The 23609-nt window shown below is 36.3% G+C and overlaps 1 protein-coding gene across 2 annotated transcripts in view; it reads right to left on the reverse strand.

Annotated features, from left to right (window-relative positions):
* The window catches only part of rnf24 (ring finger protein 24), a 38960-nt gene that overhangs the window by 14256 nt on the left and 1095 nt on the right, over positions 1-23609 (reverse strand). Inside the window, exons 2-3 of one of the 2 annotated variants that reach the window (XM_055204785.2) lie at positions 21430-21483; positions 7078-7227 (exon numbers count right to left, since the gene is read on the reverse strand). In XM_055204785.2, the coding sequence (XP_055060760.1) occupies positions 7078-7227; positions 21430-21483 (204 nt within the window). The remainder of the gene's footprint in view (positions 1-7077; positions 7228-21429; positions 21484-23609) is intronic. The other variant, XM_055204786.2, reaches the window with a different exon arrangement.

The following is a 23609-nucleotide window of genomic DNA, read 5'->3' on the forward strand; positions in this document are numbered from 1 at the left end:
CTGCATGTTGCTTTCTTTTCCAATAGATGATGAAGTTAATGTAATTGTAATAATAGTTTCTGTTAATACTTAGCACACTGAGGTCAATGTGGCTTTTTATTGCCTTGCTTTTTAACTAGGGCTGTCACAATGAGTAAATAATCTTCTCATCGCAATTGTTTGATCTCATTGTGATGATTTCAGATCACCGTAATGATTGCACATCTCTCTAAAAAAACAAGGGGGAGCTGTAGCGCCTGTATAAACGAGACGATATTAGATGTCGTTCCTTAACTGACAGTGTAATGCAAACTGCAAAATGCAAACACATTGCAAAACCATTCAATACTGTGGAAAAAACAGCATTTAAAGAAATGCTGCAAAACTTTGATAACCAGTATGAACTATTATCATTAAATAATTACTTTTAAATATGTGCTATATGTGTATTAATATTCACTGCTAGGTAAACCTTAATTTAGTTTGAATAATCACAACAATGTGTGAAAATTATTTCCGAACAAGCAAAATGTATGAGAATTAAATGCCAAAGCAATAAAACAGATAATTAATCGTCATAACCAGCAAAGCCCTAAAACAGGCAAATAATCGTGATAATTATCACAATTTATTAGTCAATTAACCATCAGCCAGATTTCATAATCGTGACAGCCCTATTTTTAAGTGATTAAAAGTTAAAACATTCTCAAACTCAATTTCCATTTAATGATCTTAGTATAAGCTTTTAAGTGCCATGTGTTCAAGTGTCATGAGCTGAGGGTCTTTTCAGGGTAGTTTAGTTCTTCTGGTCTGATAAAGCATGGCCAGTCCTCAGCACTTTACACCCACCGCAAAGTTGTACTCCGTGTGACTTTACCAGAACTATATACAGATACTCTTGGCAGGAACACAAGAAATAAAAGCGGCAAGCACTGGACATTCATAAACTACTCTGATGTTGAGTAAGTGTGTGTGTGTGTAAGTGAAAGCCTGATGGAAAATAACTGGAATGCATCAGGCATGATAGAGGAGTCTCTAGTGAAAGAAAATGCTATTTAAAGAAAGCCAGCAAACACCAGACACTACGTTTAGCCTCTTGTGAACATGCATTCTGAAGTCTCAATGCCATTAATGCATGATGGACTATTGAAGCATTTGTATTATTCCAGCTTTGGCTTATTAATCTTGGTCTTTTTTACTTGCTTGTGGTTTTCGTTTGCTGAATTCCTTTCCATTAAATTGCAGCGAAAGATTTAACAAAACGCTTTTTAGCAATGCACAATGTTTCAGACTTGACCATAATTATTTCCTGCACAAAAGAAAATCAGCTGATAAACAAGATATAAAACTGCAATATTTTACAATAGCCAAAATCACTGTTTATAAAAACAATATACATATAGAAAAAAGATTAAGTATAGAGAAAGCTGGACAGATATGAGAATGGAGACGTATATGTTGTAAAATTTACCTCCGTTACAAGTAAGCTTAACCTCTCGCAGCAGAGTGAGAGGAACCTGTAAAACAGGCAGCACAGTCTAGGAAACAAACTGACATACTGAAAAAGACCAGCAGATAAAGCTACAGAAACTCCCTTTGCTGGAGGCATATGAGTTAGCAGATTGAATTTATGGCTTTTTTATGAGATTTATGGTCTTAATAATTTTCTTGATCAGTATTTTCTCATGTCTACCAATGCTTGTACAGACTTATTGTACAGGCTTATTCCCATATGTACTTATTGACTTGACAGTGCATTCAAAGGTACAATGGCCAAAAGTGATGTCCAAATTTGAACAACATCTTCACTCTTTATTCAAATATTTTATTAAAGATGCATTAATGGGGCTATTTCACAAGACTTTTTTATGATGTCTCCCCGGAGTTCGTATGTGAAGTTTAAGCTCAAAATACCCCACAGATAATTTATTATAAAATGTTAAAACTGGTGTGTCATTTTGTCAAGTCCTTTTAAGATGCAAATGAGCTGATCTCTCCACTAAATGGCAGTGCCGTGGTTGGATAGATTAAGGGGCAGTATTATCCCCCTTCTGACATCACAAGGAGAGCCAGATTTCAATATTACCTATTTTTTCACCTGCTTGCAGATAATAGTTTATCAAAACTAATTTACTGGGTTGATCTTTTTCACATTTTCTAGGTTGATAGAAGCACTGGGGACCAAATTATAGCATCTAATATGATATGTGCCTTTAAAATATTATATGCATGTTGCATTGGTCTGTTTGGAGTATAAACAGAAGCTCAGCTTTGAGAAGAATTTAGGTGCACAACACATGTGCAAAATTTATTAAGACATGGGCAGGGACATGGATCACCGAATAATAATAATAAACAAATACAATTCTAATTAAAGTATGCATTTTTTAGCTTTCAGCTTTTTTTCGTGTGTATATTTGAATAATATAATGCTCTACCAACTGAGCTAGAAAAACTCAAAAGGAATTTGTTGGTACTTATTTTAATCCTTAACTTTAAGACCTATTCTCCTAAAATCTTACCTTAATATCTTACACAAGTTTGCTTCTCAAGTAAATGTATATTTTTTTGTGTTTTTTACAAAAACACAAGACAAAATACCCTTAAATACTACAGTAGTCGAGTGTTGCAGTTCATCATGCTGAAAACCTTCTGATCATTTCCCTTTGTTGTCAAATAACAAGCACTTGGCGTAACTGTAAGCTTAGCTGTATCGTAATAGCTGTAGCTCTGGCAGACGTGCGTGTGAATGTTGATTTTCATCCCCTGAGGATGGCTGCGCTAGACAAACAGCGCTCACCCACCCTTTTTCTTCTCTAAGTGTGTGCTCACCGGACACAGGGGCATTTCACATTTGTGTGCCGTTGCTGGTGCGCGGGTGCTACGTGCGGCGTCGTGTCAGCCCGTGTTTTTGTTCTGAATCACGACGACCTTCACAGGTCTACTCGATCTCACGACGCACTCGTCTTTCACATAATGAATCTCCACGGGGCCGCACGACTCTCCAATCTGGTGGCCCTAGATTCAGGATACAACGTTCCTGATAAAATAGCTGCTTATGTTTACGAATAAACATGTCAACACACATACAGTCTCAACTTAAAAGAGCATCTGTAATGTCAAATGCAACTGTTAAATGCCAAAAAAAGTTGCGTCTAAGTGCTCTGCCCTCTTATTGTTTCAAGCGAAGGTAAAGTTAAAAATAGCAGTGAGAATGTAGCTATGTTAGGTGCTATTCTGGTACTTGCTGAATTGGCGAATGCTGTCATTTCCATTTTTCACTGCTGGTGTGCAGTATTAAATGTGCAGTTGTCTTAAATGTATTTGGATATTTATGGCACACTTAAACAATGTATGACGATCATTGCATAGATAACAAAATGTTATCACCAGGTGGTGTCTGCAAACAATCTAATCTTTGTAGTCATGTCCACAAATGCTTTAAATCAACTGGTCCTTAGATTATTTTTAGTACAGTGTATTTGGCAGGTTTAGTACATTACAATAACAAAATGTCTTACTAATATTTGCCAAAAGTATACGTTTTATTTGAAAAATGTGCCAACTTTATCTTAGTGTCTTTATGTGTCTTCCAGTGCCTTACTGTATATCATTTAGGAGTGTAGCAGTAAACAAAATTAGAGGTTCGGTATGTACGCCAGATTTTATGTCACGGCTCGGTTTGGTTTCGATACAGTTAGGAAGATGGAATGCAAATCATAATATTTTTGCCATTTATTATTAAAGGACAAGTTCGGTCTTTTACACTTAAAGCCCTGTTTTCAGATTGTTTATGATGAAATAGAACGGTTTCGACTGAAATTTGGACATATGATGCTGGCTCGAGAATTTTCGGTTTCTGTTGTATCACCCACTACCTCTACAATGGCTGTATAGGTGTACTGGAACAATCCTTCCTAAAATGCATTAAACTTTTGCTTACAAAGACGTGAAACTCACCGAGTGGTCAGGGGTGTTCACTGATATGCTCACACAAAAATCGCTGCAAAAGATGCTTTCCAACAGGTGTTTTACCATTAATATTAGGCTATAGTATCATTTGTTTAATGATTCTATTATTGATGCTTTTTAGGATGACACCTGTATTGGTATGTTTGTAAAGTGACCTAGAGTATCGTGAAAAGCACCTATAAATACTGTATTATTGTTATTTTAATTATGTGCCAACTTTAATAAAAACATGCCACTTGGTGTGAAATTCTGTAAGCTTTACATTATTACATTAATACATTTGTAGTGTCTTACACACTTTAATAGTGTAAATATACATTTTGAGCCATAGGTCTAACTTTGTAATGCGGAAGACATTCAGCATTTTTGTAACTAACTGGTAAGACTTTCTTATTTATTAATGTTAAAATACTAATCTTCCAATACAACTTCAGTGGGGGGGGGGGGTCAAAACTTGTATAAATGAGAAAAAACGTACCATCTCCCCAACTGCACTGAAAAAACGAACATTTTGGTGTAGTAATATTTATTAGATTAACTCTTATAATTTCTACATAATAATAATAACATTTATTGAGAACTAGATTTTCCTAAGTAAAATGATGATAAATACACAATTAATGCATGTAAAAAAATGAACTGTGTGGGAATAGTAAGTCTTATTAGATATTATAAGTAAAATTTACTTACATTTATTTGCACATGTTGTAAGGAATACCCACAATTCTTTGCGCCTGAATATTTTTATTTTTTAAGCTTTATCACAGAATAAGAACTGATAAGAACTTTAACTACTTAAATATTTGTTAGCAAAATGTCATAAAGGTTTAAGCTCTTATATTATTGATGTTGTTTTGTTGTAAATAATAATTTTGTGAAGTCACCGTTTAGGTGATCAGTGTTTCTTTACATGAACGCTGTTCAGAACATTGTATTGTAATTTTCTCCACAGTGCTGATAATGCATGTCAGAAACACAGTTTGTGTGCGTTTCTGTTCCGAATCAAGTTTATTCAATGACTGACTTGTTGTCAGTCATGAATTTTGTGTTATAATGCAATTTATAACACTAAAAATAACTAGGTCCACAGGAATATGTTAAAGAAAATAACAAACAAAAAATACGATTTATTTAATATTATTAGGACAGCAATGCTTCAATTTTAAAAAAAACTAATAGACTTTACCTAAACGATTAAAATAAATCTAACTTCTAAATAAAATAATTAAGTAACATTTAATTAATTATTTAACATATGTTTTATCATGCAATTTTAAGTAAATTTTATTTGATTTTAGTATGTAAGTTTTACTTATAAAAAGCAGTAAATTTTACTTAAAAAAAGTTCGTGCAAATTGTTACGAGGATTTTTTTAAGTAAATTTTACAAGTTGTTTTTTTCAGTGTGGTTAGAGTGAATTTGGATGAGAGTTGTTGGTTCTCACCGTCTTATGTAAGATATGCTAGATAATCGCACAGTAGGGCTATGTTCTGACCTCAAGGCATGTGGTCAGATTGGTTGTTTATCATTACTGGGGTTTTTGACACTAGAAAGGCTAATCAATGTCCTGTTTGTAACAGAAGCAGCTGCTGTAGCGTTCATGCAATTTATAAAGGAAGTTGATGACAAAACCGCTTCCTCGAAGATGCAAATAACTAGTTTGTCATTGTGTAAGTACAGCAAGCTGCTTTGAGTCATGTAATTGTGAAACTTCAATGCTTTACGTTCATCTAAATGGAAACTACTTGAGATTTTTAAGCAGCGGGAGCTTGTAATAGTGGTTTATATATATATATGTGTGTATATATTATCAAGTCAGTGGTTCTCCTAGCTTCTCCAAACTGTGCTGTTTGATCTTCTCACTCTTCAAGAGAAGCTTTGTTAATGTATTGAACACACACACAAACTAATGTAACAAAACCACTCAGGCAGAAATATTCATGGTCTTTTTTTGAAATGCCATACAATTGCCTTGTTTTCCAGAATGTTTTAGATTTAGTAGTACTTTATTTACAAGGCAATAACACATTGCTCAGATACAATCTTGCATTGCAATTAGAAAAAATAACAACCAAACAAACTTACAAATGTGTTAATACGTTGGCTAGCTTCTAAAAATTGTCAATGAATAAAACAATTACTTAAATCTGCAGTAGTAAGTAAAATGTTTTCTGTAGCAACTTTCCATGTATTATATATAAATGCAATATTAAATGTGGAATTCAAAGAAGTTGCTCATTTATCTCCATTTCCTTATAGACCCCTTCAAGGTTTGTAAACATTGAATGACGATCGGGTGCGCGCGCAGCATGGGGTCAAACTGTTCATACCATTTAGGCTTAATAATTTAATCTAACAGGGCTGAAGAATGATGACTTACCTCAAATGAAGTGGGCACTACAAACACAAGCCTCTTTGATATTTGCATTGTCCCAGTCTGCACGTTAATTGCTTGCAGACGCAGATGTTGTATTTTTTTGTTTTTGAAATTCTGAATGAATCGCGAAAACTTAACGGAAGACCTGGTGCGATTTTCACAGCCCACGACGTAAGTAGGCATTTTTGACGATACCGAATAATACGCAACTCAATCTGCTGTAATGACTTTTCTGACCCTGACATGCGCAGTGGGAACCGCCTGTGACATGAACCGTGAAGGGGTCTATTGAGCAACCACTAATAATTAAGATACGGCCCTGAAATTCAAAGTTGGTTTAGTCTTCAAAGTGAAAATTATTAAAGCTCCCTCGTGTGCTATGGACACGGTACGAAGATGAAAGAGAACTTTCCCTCTCCTCCATCATCTGTCAGCTTTCCTCAATCCTCTCACAGGAGTCTTTAAAACTCCCCTCCATTTTGTACTGGTTAAATTAACCAAATGGGACCTAGGATTCGAATCTCTACCAGGTGAGTTATAGGCAAACAGCAAATCCAAGCTAAACTATCATATTGGTTTCTTGCAAACCAATCAATGTTGTTTCAACCAATCATGATGGGAAATACTGTTCAAAATCTTCAGCAAATTTCAATACCATGATAAAGAGGATAAAAAGCAAATGTATGGCATTTCCAAGTCTTTTAAACACATTCTCCAGCCGCACAGATATAAGAGCGAGGTGGTCTTACCGAATCAGATAGCAGCAGAAGAGAAGGCTGAGGATGAAGACGAAAATGGCCGTCCCAAAGACAACAATGTAGATGTTCAAAGGAAGGTTCTGGAACCCTATATTCGGCATCCTGAAACTGTAATGCTGTAAATCTGAGGTCATGGATAACCTGGAGAGACGGACAGCGAGACAAGAGGAAAGGGGTGGGTGGGGACGAACATGAGAATGAGAGAGAGAAAAAACAAAGAGTGATTCATCGATCACAAAACGAAACGCCAGTGAAGACCAAGTGCCCATTAGTGCAGTAATCTATCATAGTAATCTATCATTCCTCTGCCAGCTCAACCTCAAGAGGTTTGATCCATTTTGCCAAGGCACATCCTGGCGAATGCTCTCCTCAGTATGATTACAATCTTATACACAACTGGGCATCATTTCTGGAGCGTTTCCACAACAACTGCTCGTGTACCCAACAGACCAATGATTAAACTCATTAATGCATTATGCAGTGCACATAATATTCCAGAAGAGAGAGTTTGAGAACATTGGTCCTGCAGGAGCTATTAAGTAATACCCACACTGTCTATCTGTGGGAAATTAGTGTTAACTAATGTACTAGCATTCCGTGCAGCTTTCATTTGGTCCCCTCTGAGCGTTTAGTTATGTGTAAAATTTATTTTAGAGTGAAGAAATACTCAAACTAAAACATTACTGAAATGACTAACATCATTTATATAGTCTAACTTTCCTTGCAAAAACGATAAGAAAAACCTTATACCCCATCAGTTTACAGCCCTAAAATGTATTCTAGTGCAAATGTTAATTTTTTAACCCATGAAAAGAAGTGATGCAGATATTATTCTAAACAGGAGCACATTTTGTTATATACTAATATAAAGAATTTAATTTATTAACAACATAAGTCAGTAGAACGTTCCTGCCATGATGCAAAAAGCAGTTTTAGAAGTTTTAGAAGTAATCTATTTTTTGATAAACGCTTGCACCTTGTAATACCACAGTTCAACTACAAACATTATGGTCAAGCTATGGTCATGCTAGACTTTCAGCATGCAAATTTTCTACACGGACACTTTCGTACGTGGGCAGAAACTGGATATGACATCAAGTTTTGCTTTGTATTTCCACATCATGGAATTTTGCTGTATGACGTTTTTACTGTACGAAATAGGATTGTGCAATGCTGATATTTTAAGTTTGTCCTCCACCAAAAAAAACATGCCGTGACATTTAGATCATCTATAGGTCACACGTCTTTATGATACGAATTAACAGGTCAGAGTTCACCAAACTTGAACTTTGCATGAGCTTGCATCTGCCACATTCTCATTCATATGAATGTAAGTCAATGGAATGAAAAGTCACTTGTGCCTGTGATTTATTTTAGTCACTGTACATGTTGTAAACAACAGAAAATGGTCACTTTGACACAATTGCAAACATTTGAACGTTAAAGGAACACGCCTACATTTTGGGAATTTGGCTTGTTCGCGGTGTCCCCCATAGTTGGATGGGTCCATGCATACCTTTCTCATCTCCGTGCGTGCTGTAACGCAGCCCCCGCTAGCTTAGCTTAGCACAAAGACTGGAAGTGAATGGCTCCAGCTAGCAAACTGCTCCCAATAAGTGACAAAATAACGCGAACATTTTCCTATTTATGTGTTGTGGTTTGTATAGTCACACCGTGTACAAATAACAAGGTCATATGAGACAGCGATCTTTTAACAGTATACATACTGGGAACTATATTCTCAGAAAGCACAGCACTGCTACTTGGGCGGAGTGATTTGCACAACTCTGATCGAACTCTCTACTCCTCACCAGGGGGCTTCACGGGTGCTGCGAGCAAATCACTCCGCCCAAGTAACAGTGCTTCGCCTGCTGAGAATATAGTTTCCAGTATGTATACTGTTAAAAGATGGCTTTGTCTCATATGACCTTGTTTTTTGTACACGTTGTGACTATACAAATCACAACACATAAATAGGAAATTGTTTGCGTTATTTTGTCAATTATTGGGAGCAGTTTGTTAGCTGGAGCCATTCACTTGCAGTCTTTGTGCTAAGCTAAGCTAGCGGGGGCTGCGTCAGACCGAGTTACAGCACACACGGAGATGAGAAAGGTATGTATGGACTTATCTAACTCTGGGGGATACGGTGAATAAGCTAAATTCCCAAAATCTGGACATGTTCCTTTAAGTGCAAATCTGTGTATTATGACAGTGAATGTATTTCACTTATTTAACCAAGTTTCTGTTTGTATAAGAGCCTTATTATAAGTTAGATACTCTCTTAACAGTTTAAAATAGTTAAAAGTCTACAAAAATCTACTCATAAAAATCTAATTAGTGTAATATTATTATGTTATTATATTATCTGAACCATAGCTATTCATTGTCAGAATCATCACAGGCATAGTCATCGAACTTTTGATTACCCCGTGCATGTTTATTTATAGCACGACTAGTTTACCTTATACTCTAGCTTATATTTAAAATAGCAAGCACCTTGCCCCAGTATGCACATAACAATAGCATGACTAGTCATTGGACTCCTCCTCATCAGTAACTTCCCCATCATCCGATCCTTTATCTCTGAATGTGAAATAGTCCATTATAACTTTGCCCTCACATCACAAGCCTAAGAGGTGAGCAGAATCATTTCTGTTATTCTCTGAGATTTCAAGATAACAGTGTATACAAATATTTTGAATGGCATAGTTTATACAGGACTGGTGGGAAGTGCTTTGGGTGTTATTTAGGGCTTTACTGCCCGACAGGATCTTGTCTGGACATGCCTTCAGTAGATAAGACTAATAGCTCATGTGAGATTGAGGAAGAGTCAGAAAGTAACCGTGTGTGATGTAACACATACATCTGGGTGTTACCCAATATACTTCGCTCTCCCTCTCATTCTTTGAAGCTTCATTTTCATTTTCCTTGAAGCACTTTCCTTTCTGTCCTGGCCCAGTATGAATGTGTGACACATTGTAAAACACACCTATTTACACCCAGATACCTACTGACCAGTTCCACTAAAATATATTTTCTTTCACTTTCTATTTCTACCCAACACACCTAATCTATCCCCATGCAAAGCTTTGAACCGATGACTGTAAACATCCAAACAGAAGATCAATAACCAACTGCTTTCACACATGCTGTTATCTCAATAACAACACTCCTGATGAACTGATATGTACCGGTAAACAGCACTTAATGTTTTCTTGGCAATGTTGGAAGACTAAGTGTCCATGCCATCTTTTTTGCCCCTGGGCTGTTAAAACCACTCCTTTAGCCATGAAAACATGGGCGGTGTATGGTTATCCATACCCATTTCACTTCACACATTCCTTCTAAACAAATTTATTGGCATTTTGACGTCCTCTGACTCAAATATAAACTTAGTACGCACTCAAAACACACAAAGACATTTGTTAGCATGGCTTGGTAAACGTTCACAAGTATGGAAAGTAATCTGGAAGCACCTGCATATTGAAAGATTAACTAGCATAAGATGCTACTAGTATTATTCAAATGTAAACCCAAGTATTGATGTCATGATTTATGGGTAGGATTGTATGGTGTACTGCAGTGGTCCCCAATGTGGTGCCTATTGTCAAAAGGTTGATGGTTTGAGTCCAGGGTTAATCAATTTCATCATGGTTTCTAATATAATCTAATATGCATTCTAAATATTGTACATTTTTTATTCAAGTCTTATTTGAAGACTAATGTGATATGAATTGGCAGTATATGTTATCATAAAAAACAAATAAATCATTACACTGACTGCTGTTCAAGTAGGCTTGCCGCGATGGTCGGTGAAACGGTGATAACCGGTGCTTCAGCCTCTCACCGGTTAGATCACTTGCCCACCGCGACACCGTCTTTAACCGTCGTTTTGATATTTTCGTGTAATTAAATCATTTAGTTTCGTAAGAGAGAGCAAACACAACTGAATGTGTCTGCTGACTGAATTTAGCGGAGCTGAACGCGCGTCACGTCACAGAGAGCAGCAGGTGTCAGATTTCATTTATTCCTGTCAGAGTGTGCGAGGCGAGCTGACTGACCAGACGAAGGCAGAAGCCGCGCCCGCGTGCTCACTCGTTTTTGTTATAATATACATAAATGATGTTTAATATAACCGAGATCGTTTTGTTCTTGTGTTTTTCATCAAGAAAAATAATAAAGCCATCATTCAAGCAGCGCTTTATGGAGAAGTAGCCGGTTTGCTCTGCTTGGGACTGACAGGTTCTGTGAGAATTACCTGGGCACATTGGCCCTCATTTATCATTCTTGCGTAGAAACGGGCGTATATGTTGGCGTAAGATTATGCTTACACTCCTCTCACCGCCTGATTTATGAAACTGTGCGTACCGTTAATATTCAGGTGTACGCAATATCTGCCCTTCATAAATGCCGCGGCTGAAAACGATCCTCATTAGAATAACAAGCCCATATAAATTCAATTCTCCGCCTCCCCCACGCCCTCATTTTACGCCATTGACACACGAAAGACGGCAAAGAAGAGAATCCGGGGAAGTGAAAAGAAACAAAATTGTTTTATTTGGGAGTTTAAAGAGTGGGATTAAAGACACATTAATAATTGGATGACAATTTGTAATATTCTTATTATTTTTATTATTAATTGATATTTAGAAGTATAATTATTTATTATTATTATTATTATTTACTGTTGCCTACATCTAAATTCTATGTCTGCTTAATGGTTCAGTTAATTTTTTTTAAATAATATTTTAAAATGATGTAGTAACTTTTGTAGTGTGTTGTTCTGTATTTACATACAGTTGTTTGTTAGCTGTATCTTAGATCCAGTTTGATACAGAGCTCCGGATATAATTCAAATTAACAATTTGTTTCCACGACATCCACATGTTTTACTAAGCTAATTCATAATTTGAAGTAATAATAATTGTAATAGTAATTACGAAATATTATAATAATTAATTCCAAGGAACAAACTGTTGAATATTGGGAACAAATTCTAAATTTATGGCCATACTTTAGACTAGATAAGAAAAAGAAGTGTCCATAATGTTGCATAAAAGATAATTCGTGGCCATGATTTTGTCCGCATGTCATCATGATCGGATTTATGGCTCCATTCAACACAAGCATTTTACCTTACCTCATCTGTATTTATTTATCATCGAATGGTATGTAACTAGCTTACCTTCTGATGCATTATTACCATGTTTTCGTAGCACATCCTTGTGCTTTCTTGCAATGTGCCGCTTCAGATTCCAGAATGAATATTTGCTTTTACAGTCTCTCCGCACTCCCTTTTAATGTTTTCTTCCTGTCCAATCTTAACTTTGATTTCTACTTTACATTTATGTATAAGGCTTGAATTCCATAACTTATTGCTAGACGTTTTTACAGATTCTCGAACTAGCAAATTATCAAAGGGCGTTCTGGGTTCAGCGAGCGGAATTTTCGGAAAAAGGCGCTATGATGGTATTACCGCACCGCTCAACGCTCCGATCCGCTCACGTGCTCTGCCCTGAAACGGCTCGCAACTTAAGGAATACATATGCATACAAATCAAATGCTTTGGTAAAATCACACAAATTAAACATTGAAGTTCATGTTGCAAAAAAAAAACTTAAGTTTATAAATACTATTGTTGTTGTTTTTTTTACAGTGGGTCATAATATATCCAGTGTTGGGTGTAACGCGTTACAAAGTAACGCGTTACTGTAATAATATTACTTTTTTCAGTAACTAGTAGTGTAACGCATTACCCGTCTGAAAATGGTAATATTATTACAGTTTTCCCGAGCTAGTTACTTGCGTTACATTCGCCAGTAGCACCTTCATCACACAAAGGCACACGACAACACAGAGAACAAAAGGGAAGTGGAGGAGGGCGTGAATGGAACAGTGATTGGTCTAAGTTTGGCACGAGGTATCATTTACCATCACCGATTGGTCGACACCCGGCAGCCAGCGGCACACTCAAAGACAGATCGGGAAAATGGAAGCGTCAACAACGGCAAGCTTTTTTTCAGAGGAAGGTTCGCTAGTTTCGACGGGAGGAGATTCAGTCATTATTTTATTATGTTCAACGGAAGGAAAATAACTTGACGGTGAAGTGCACACTCTTTAATGTTTCTCCGAACGCTGTGCCCCACGTCCGGTAGCGGGTAAGGAAGCCAGCAGTAATTTTTATGTTGTATTAAAATGTGGTGTATTTACGGTGTGTTTTCTCGCCGTGGAGACCTTGATGAATGTGAGGTTATGCCATGGTCTCCCGGTGCTCATTTCATTGTTTGTTTGTATGTAAACAGGGGTTGCGTGCAGGTTGCTTATCCCATCAATTTTGTATATCAATTTTACCGTAATTGACGAAGGCTGTGTCTTTAGCTTGAGTGATATTAATGATATTTATTGAATTGATTGTGTATTTATTACTTTGCGGTGTTAAATTGATATATTTATATGTTTGGGTGTTGGATGAATTTGCTGTGCATTGCTGTGTATAGTGGGTGGGTAAATAATGTGCACTAACATCATGGTATCCCCCTGCTAAGAATACAGAACTCTTGGAAGTCTTAATCAGGAAATAATTTATTGTGAACGTCATTATTTCATCAGCTGTCCATTTAAAGGTGTCCATCTAAAAATAATTGCAACCTGTTGTCATCCCTGTATTTTGAATGAGTAAATTGTTATCAAATTTAATCTAATAAAATTGTAACTTTTTATTGATTTGGGAGTTTTGTGTTTGGATGTTTTCTTGGCCGTGGCTTGCCCAAATAAATATTCTTGTCCAGAAAAAAAATGTAACTAGTAATATAACTAGTAATATAACTAGTTACTTGCTCCAGGGAGTAATAAAGTAAAGTAAGGCATTACTATTTTTGAGAGTAATATGTAATAAGTAATATATTACTTTTTTGAGTAACTAACCCCAACACTGAATATATCATATACTATTTTAGTTTGTCAGTGCGTTTTGTTGTGTTAGGAATTTTTTTCTGTGCATTTCCTAACTCAAAACGTGCGTACACCACCTCCTGAGCAGGCGTAGGATTTGAGTGTGCCGTACGCCAACGTCCATATTGATAAATCTCAAAGTCACCGTGGTTTTGGGTGTACGCAAGGTGTACGCTGGAAATTTGGTGTACGCACTTTTGATAAATGAGGGCCACTGACTCAAGCACTAATTAAACCAGCTGTTGCACTCGCATTGCACGCAAATTCATACGCGATTTAACGCAGCGTACGCAAGCACTGCATTTAAACAGTTGCGTAATTCAAAAGAGAAAGTAAAATGTGCACGTCTGCATGCGCATTTATAAGCCCCTCCCACTCAGTGAAACCGGGATCACCGGGTTTGTGACGCGCTGATTAACCGGTGAGAAAATTCTGTCACCGCGGCAACCCTATGTTCAAGCACTATGTTTTTTTATATTATGACATGACTGTACAAGCCTTGTATTTTACATTAAAGTATGTAAATAACCAAAGTTAATTTTTGTTTCATTTTGTTTTACTTTTGGTTTCATTCTTGGTATGAAAACTTTCACAACCCCAAGAGAATGCAAATTTTGTCTAGCCATACCGATCATTGCCACACTTAATTTTACATGTACAGTACTGTGCAAGTGTCTTAGGCCACCACCACCAGACTTGTTGTTTTAGAAGTTTTAATGTCCATCCATATTTATTTTTTCATCTATTTTATTAAAATACAAACAGAAAATACAGGAAATATGTACAAAAAAAAAATCAGCACTAAATGTCTTCTTTAAGCATTGTCTGTGTTTAGTGTGGCCTCTCTAAGTTGGCACTAAACACATCTTTGGCGTTTTTGAGCAAAATTAAGTAAAAATACTTAATTTCTTTAAAATTAGAAATTAGGTTTAATTTCACTAAGGTTTAAGAGATCCTGCAGTTCCCTGCTATTGCTCAAGTGGAAGGGGAGTTTACCCTAAAAACTTGACACATTAGTTGACACATTTTTTATACAATATACACATTTTTTGTATTTTCTGGATGTAATTTTATTAAAGAGACTGAGAAACAATTATATATGATCTAATTGTGGCGTGGTGGCCTAAGACTTTTGCACAGTACTGTATGTGTACAACATGTCAAATGTATCTCCATTTGAATTGTATCTTATCACAGTATCCAGAAATGACCAGAAAACTGTGTCGAATAACGGTTACCTTAATAAAGTAAAAAACTTAAGGTTCTCAGTATAAGCAATTAAATTTTTGATTAAATACTGCATGTTTGACTTGTAATAAAACAGATTTCTTAAGACTTAAGTTTTATTGCTCTGAGCTGTTGTTCTTTGGTATAAACCCAGTCCAGCACAGGAGATGCATTCAGACACAACTGGCTCCTCCATGGCATTAGAGAAATGAATCAATAGCATTATTGACTTCATAATCACGGGTAATTAGGTAACAGATAACAGATTGATAACAGACCCAGCTGTGCCAAGAAAACACCAATTTACAGCATGATGGCAAATGTCAGCAACTCAAGATTACTGTTTACAATTTAATATCAAGTTTATGACATAATTTCCTTGTTTGTTTATGACATAATTTAAAACATCTAGCACTGTTAGGGGGTTTCCCCAAGTGTGTTAATTGAGAAGCAGACATCATCCCTTCCTGTCTCATGCATGATGGACAGAGTAGGACATTTATGTAACTTTTCTGGGTATTTCCTAAACTGAACAGGTCAAAGAGTCTAAAACTTTGAAAGCTATTATTGGGAGGAGAAGAACAATAATCAAAGCTTTTAAAAGTCACAGTGAAGACACTGTAAATAAAATGACAAGACTCAAGAAACAGCATGTATAGAGGCCTGACAGTTTTCCTGGCCACTTTCCGTAGATCCTCAAAGTAGGGATCTGTTAGACAAGAGATCTGCCAGAGCAAATGTGTCCTGGCTCACTATGGATAAAGCTCCAACTACAAAGGTGTTTTGAGATGTCCATCAGGCCAATGCTACCAGCCAAAAAGGTGGCAAATGAAATAAACAGCTTTTTCTTTTGATCTTCAGTCAGTACCACAGGGTGCCAGACCTTTTCCCTTTGCAAAACACAAAACTTGTTTTTGTGTCATGGTTAAAAACGGGACAGTGCAAGGTAAGTAATATAGCCCAATATACTTTCAATAGACTAAGATTTACTAAACAGTGAAATTCCAAAAAAGTGCATATGGGAGTGGTAATATCTGCGAGTTATTTACTTAAAAGGTGCAAATTAAATAACACAAGCGCAACAGCTGATTTCCATAATGACAAAGCAATCTACTAAGAGCAGTGCGAATAAGTTCAAGGTCGCAAATATGCAAACAAAGCCATAGTACACTGAAAAGAACTGGAGGACCAAAAGATGAAGGTTTACAAGAAGGTTTAAAACACCTGCTATTGTGTGATTTCTAGTCGTCTCTTTTATTTCATCCAGCAAAAAACAACATGGCTTGGCAAACAATATTCTTTAATAATATGTTCCTCTGGCATTGCAAATAAACTCTTATGTTTGGAAAAAATCCTCTGCCTTGTACTGGCTCTGCCAAGCCTCCTATTATCAGCTACAATAGCAGCTGTTTCATAATTTAAGACATGCTTTATTGGCGTTAAATAATGGTGCAAATACCAGTTATATTATACACGCAAACATTAGTAAATCGCATTGCATGAATCATTTAAATAATCTCCTCCTATAAATTTTGCGTCTGAAAGGGAAACTCCTAGAAATGCATACTGTATGCAATAAGGTCAGTCGCAAAAATAACTAAACCACACCTTTTTGGCGCTAATTATCCACTGCGCATCTTTAGTAAATCCCAGCAGTCGTTATTTAACGCCAAAATAACGGTTTGCGCTGGCGCAATAACATAAACAAGCATTGCATAAACAAGCATTTCTGCACTATTGAAGCAGTGAAAACATCAGTATTGAATGGGGAGATCGAGATAACTTTAAAACTTCTGTGTCATAAAACTAAGTTTCACAAGTTAACCTGACAATGAATTATTTGGATTGGTAATGATTATCAAGGTTTATACTACGGGCCTGTTGAATGCTTTATTCTGATTTGTTGAGAATATTAAATTTAACTGCCCCTCGTCAATTATTCCTTACAGGTTTAACAAACTTTAACTAACTTGAGGTTTTTTAACTGTTGCTCTGCCATGACAGTGTTGACCTGAAGTAAGAAACTGATCATGTCAGTAAACAATTTACATGCAAGCGAACTATTGGATCTTGTAGTGACTGTAATGCACATTATGTTATGAAAAGGCTTTAATATAAACAAGACATCCTGGATGTTGACTGACCCAAGAAAAATTTCAAAGTCTGTTACGGGTAAATTCAAAAACTTTTCTGATGTTATAAAGCAGAACCTGGTTTATTCCAGGATCTCTCACTTTTTATTCCAGAATCTCTCACTTTCTTTTTCTATTTCTTGTTCAACTTTTTCTTCTGTTCTATTTGTCTATAACAACATGCTGACATTTACCATCACGTTTGAATTTCTACATGAGTCATACCTCACTTTTACACTCAACACAGATGCAAAAGGAACTATTTATTGCAGCAAATAGAGCTATAATTGCATACTTTGTGTTCAAGCCTGATTGCTAAAGTGTTTGCATAGCCAATCGTGTTGTGAAAGTCACTGAAGCAGAACATCAGCACACAACCTCTATATGGCCTATCAAACGTTGTCTGGCAACACTGACACAGTGGCACGTTTAGTGCACATATATTTCTTGCATCCACTAATAGGCACTTGTAAATGGAAATATCCATTTCCTAAATCCAACACAATCGGATGGTAATTTCTAACTGTTTTACCAGGTGGCTAATTTTTATGAACTTATTTGAAAGTTATCCCTTGTTATCCCACCCACCATTACGGCCAAGAACTGAATGTATTTATTCTGGCAACACGCACCTACTGAGCAGCAAATGTCTGCACTCGCACCTAAACATTATCAGTTGATCGTTCCCCTTTAATAACTATTTACACCTCAAACATGATCAGAAAAGTGGTGTTGTGATGCATACAAAGGTATTACCATGAAACAATGTGACATCCGTTATAAGCAATTTACTTCTCTCATCTGGACAGCTGTCAGTAAATAGGGGCATAAGTCCAGTGATCTTTTGATGCAGAAATCGAGGTAAAAGTGTGAACTGCTGAGTCCTTTAAAACAGGACCATGATTTGACAGTTTATTTGAACATCACAGGTCACACTGGTTTTGTCTTCTCTTATTCATGTTTAGAGAAAGCTGTCTGTTTGCACTCTTTCGCAACAACGTCCCCAGCCAATTTCCAGCAACTTGTGGTGAGCCCCTGCACCAGAACAAAGACTGCTGTCTCAGCCTGAAATGGAAATTTCCACTGAGCCTAGAGCCCGGGTTATCCCAGTTGCATGTTTGAAACTTAATATTACAACAAAACTATAGGGCCTCGAGCTTTGTAAGGAGAGTGATGCTAGTCTTGACAGTGTCAGTTTCAGACTGGATAGTAAATACATGATCACAAGTCTGCTATCACGGCTTACATATAGTTTTTCATTATACATGATTATCCTATCTGTCACTGTAGCAGTTGAAGAAATTCACTAAAATTGCAGCGCTTCTTACAAAGCTGTTCATCTAAGGGATTTAAGATAGCATCAAATGGTTATTGTCTGAATATGAAGAGCTCAGACGCAAAAGCTGCTAAATGCCACGTCTAGCAAAGATTAGATAATGATATTGATTGATTGCTCTCGGCACATATTATATGTTGGTCAAATATTTTCACTTATAATCTGCTTAATCCCACCCATAAAATGCATTCAGACTAGCTGTAACTAGCAGTAGCAGAGAGACACAGTCTCATTGGTTTCAATATAAGCTTGGCGAATTCCGGCGACCAAAGCGACATTGACCGTGCATGTCTAGTTACGCGACAAAGTTTAACTGGAGTTAAACATTAGTTACTGGAGTGGACGGTACTCATGTGGGTGATTCTTATGAAATCCAGACTTAAAAGGTGTCCACCATCAGATTTTTTAAAAAGCCCTTGACGCCAATTTTTTTGCACACATAAGATTAAGATCTGAACTTACTATAACCATTATTTTTAGAGGATTTAAAAATATTTCCTATAGAAATATTTACATTTTTTAGATGATCATTATCAAAAATCATTACCGCAACATATTACATTAAATATATGCATTTACATACTCATGTTTCGGTAATGAGAACTAAAAAGTTGTCTTGGTACTATGACAAACAAAATTTCAACTTTTATCCGGAGAGAAAACTGCTTACCTGGTAGCCAACTTGAGTGTCACAGTCAATTATGTCCCAACATTTTTTTTTTTTAAATGTTAGTTCAATGAGGGCTTAAACAATGATTGAAAATTGTTGCGGAGGATGAGAAAATTTTTCTTGGACACATTTATATTCCTTATTATTGTCTCTACATTTACCATTGATCACCAAATACTACATGTTTATTTACTGTAAATGTTTATAGTATAACATGCACTGAAGCTTTTAATTTTTTTAGATTTTTAATTATTAATATTTCCATGTCAAAGAACCCAAATCCCGTCATGGACACGTTGCTGTAATGAAAATTTCCCCTTAAATGTAGAAAAAAACAATAAAATTGGATTGTATGATGTCATTTGAAACCAAATGCAAAATAGTACGTGAAGAGATGTTTGTAAATATATGCTTCTAATTTTGATACTCTTACTTTGCATTTACTTTTTTTATCAAAATGTTTCATCATGACACCTCATGATAAGTATAATTTTGCGAGAATCACCCGTTTGTTTATGACAACCAAATTAAGACACGCCTCCTACGGCCTCTTTGAAAGAGACGGGCGACACACAGTAAAAAAGTCGCTTATAATGTAAATCTATCTTTAGGCCACTCAAAAAGAATTCCACAACGCCACAATGATTTTTCACCAAAGTCCTCTAAGTGCACAAAATAAGAATTGCCGCATGCATGTCAATGTGCAATAAGTTTCATACGATATCGAACGATACGCTGGTATCACTTTCAGAGTGCTTTTTTTAACTGATGAATGATAAAGCATACTGCCAAATGGACTGATGCTGATCAGATTTTTGCTGATGTCCTCTTTCACGATGTTCAGCACGCTCTGATATTGACTCAGCTATTGCTCCTCTCATGCTGAGTATATGCTGGCTCCCAATACTGGTCTGAGAACAGATCTGTCATTGCAGTATGATGGTGGGAATCTTAGATTTATATCCAGTCTTGTGAGCTTAAACAGTAACATAAGATGTCACAAACAAGCTTCAGAAGTGACAACAGCAGCTGTTGCCCCCCGTTTACCCTATCAGCCTGCACTCCTCAATGGCTTTCCCCTCACAAACCCTACTCAGACTTCATCACTCATAAACAACTGGGTTTACTTTTCATCTTCCCTTTCTGTTCCTCCTGTATACATACACATGCACACACAGTAACACTAGAGATAAGAAAGATCATTTTCTATGTCTACAAGATTAGGAATGTTAAAAGGTAATTGTCTCATATTTTAATGAGTACCAGACAACAAAAATACAAGAGCATCAGTTTGTTAAAATGATCATAAGCTGTTAGTGTAAGACAAAGCCTACCAATTATTTCCTAATGTTCCTAAACTATGATAACACACACATATCCTACAAGATTACTGGCAATGAACAATAACAGTTCACACTTGGTTGATTCCCAAAAATGTTTCTTCTGCCTTGTGTTAGCTTAGTCAATATATGTGACACTGCATTTGAAAACCCAGATTTGTTTCTTGTGGTTTACAGTTTTCTCAGTACAGAACATTCTGTGACAATATTAACTTGATATATTTAATATTGACTGAGTAAGGTCATGTCAAAGATTAAAATCCAATGTGAAATCAATGACTAAAATCAAACGTTGATTCTATAATTGATTATGAGATTTTTACCTTTTAGAGATTTTTGATTATGAGATTTCACAGACAGTGTCACATATATTGCACAATTACATTTTATAATTTTTCAATCAATTTTAAATTTTATAAATGCTGTACAAATATTAAGTAAATGTTGGCATAAATCACAGCCACCTCAATTTCTAGTTATTAGTGTCTGCATTGACTACTAGGAAAAATCAATATTATTCAAACATTACTTTTGAGTATTTTAGCTTTGCCTAAGCTTAGCGATCAAACATACATAAGAGTTTTACTATTTAAAAATGTGAAGAATCGCTAATAACTGCCCATTTTACATGAAAATCATGAAAATATTTTGTGTTTGTGAGAAGTAAGTTTGTGCTCTAACACTTACACTGGCAGATATATCATCTCTGTGGATGTTAGACGGGATTCAGAATTCAGGAGCCTGCAAAACATGATGACTAATTCACGTCTGTGTTATTTAAAACTTACATAATCTTACTTTTTTCACCTCAAAGAAAAGGGGAACAAACATGCAAATCTAGCTGCTGAAAAATAGTCACCTTAGAAAAACATCACTATTCAGGATGTTCGTCTCTACAACATATTTTCTACCTAAATAAAAGAATTGCAAGTAACTAAACTTACCACAAATGACTCATGAGTCATATCAGGCTATAATGTAGAACTTTTGCGCATTGCATATGACTGAGGTTCAACAGCTCATTTGCATGTTAAGTTGCCTCAAATTTACATTAGCCAAGTGTGCATTTATGTAAGTCATAAGCGTACATACAAGCATTTTTTTAATTGATTAAAAAGCATAAACTCCACAAATGACCACTTTAGATTTACAAGATAACAACCTCATACATATTTAAAAATGCAGTGTGAATGCAGATTAGAGCTGGGTCAATTATTTATTAATAAACTGTTGTTAAGAGCGAGCTATGAGTAAATGTTCATAGTTTTCGAGTACAGCTCCACATAAGGTCACACCGTTGACCCTTTCACCATAGGGGACTGTTCCTTTTATTGACTGACTGCCAGGTTAGCAAAAGGCAGACTGACATCTCTGGACATTGTGCACAAAAACAAGTACCTGAATGACATTTTTACTATCCCAGCAAGCAAATTTTGGCTAAAACAAGGTTTTGGTCAGTGAAAATAATAGACGTCTGAGAATAGATGATATACGTTTATGTTTAGAACACGTAAAAGAAATAAAAGCAAACACATTGAACACCTCTTCGGGTTATTTTGACAAAATGGCATGTAACCAAATTAAGGATATTTAGGGTAGAAGTTTGTTACTCATTGCCGGAATATATTGGGTCAATAGTTAGTCTCAATTTTTGCTTGCTGGGTATTAGATGCTGATCAGCCAACTAGACTAAAAAATCGCATGCACAAGCTCGGTGTACTACACAAGGAAGAGACCTGACCTGCCTCTCAGAATCCATTAAAGTAAATTAATTCATTTCTTGTGAGGACAAATAATAAACAAATGATGTGCTTAGTATGTCTATGGTACAAACAACGGCAACGTTTAGACCTACACCATAAAATGTTTTGCCGGGTAATGTGGTAGCTGATGGGTCATGACCCAAAACGTTTTGTAGGTCTGTTCTAATTGGGTTGAAACAATGGATCAATTTAAACGTCCCATGTACAGTATGTGTTGTTGATATAAAATATATGCTGTACTGGATCACTACTGGATCCAATGTAAACCTTTGTCATCTGAAGCAAACAAAATTATATAAGTCAATAAATCTATTTTAATTTGACTACATAAAGGAATAGCTGACCTAAAAATGAAAATACTCCCATCAAAGCCGTAAATGTGTGGATAACCGTAAACCCAGCTAATGGGTAGTTATAGTTTAAAAAGTTATGATGTAAGTTGGAGACCATCAATTGCATAAAAAACAAGAGCCAGACAAAGCTGACCCTACTGAAAAATCCAGCTAAGACCAGCATAAGCTGGTAGCTGGTTTAAGGTGGCACCAGCTGGCTCAAGATGGTCCTCCTAGTCCGGCAAAGCTGGTCATGCTGGTGGGTCAGCTGGTCTTCCAGTCTGACCAGCTAAGTCCAGCTAGACCAGCTTAAAAAGTGACCAAAACACAACTAGACCAGCCCGCCACACCAGCAAAACCAACCAAAACCCAGCCGGGAGACCAGCCAAAACCAGCTCACCAGTGTATGCTGGTCCCAGCTGGATTCTCAGCAGGGGTAGAAAGTACACCTGGGACGGCATGAGGATGCGTAAATGATGAGAGAATTTTAATTTTGGGGTGAACTCTTCATTTAAGTTACACCAATAGTATTTTAGGGGTAGAAATAGTATTTTAAGGTTTTTACATTTACAGTGTATGATTATACAGTCATTAAAGTTTAACATGTAATGCAAATCATGCATCAATGCAGCACAACTAAAAACAATGTGCTGCAGTGCAGTTCAATACGAAGATTACTATTGTGTTTACATTGGGCAACAGCGGCACGTGGTAAACAAAGAAAGAGCTAAAGCCTCGAACATTCTCATCGCGCGTTTCCCGTCAAAATTAT

This window comes from Misgurnus anguillicaudatus, chromosome 3, assembly GCF_027580225.2.
Source record: "Misgurnus anguillicaudatus chromosome 3, ASM2758022v2, whole genome shotgun sequence".
NCBI lineage: Eukaryota > Metazoa > Chordata > Actinopteri > Cypriniformes > Cobitidae > Misgurnus > Misgurnus anguillicaudatus.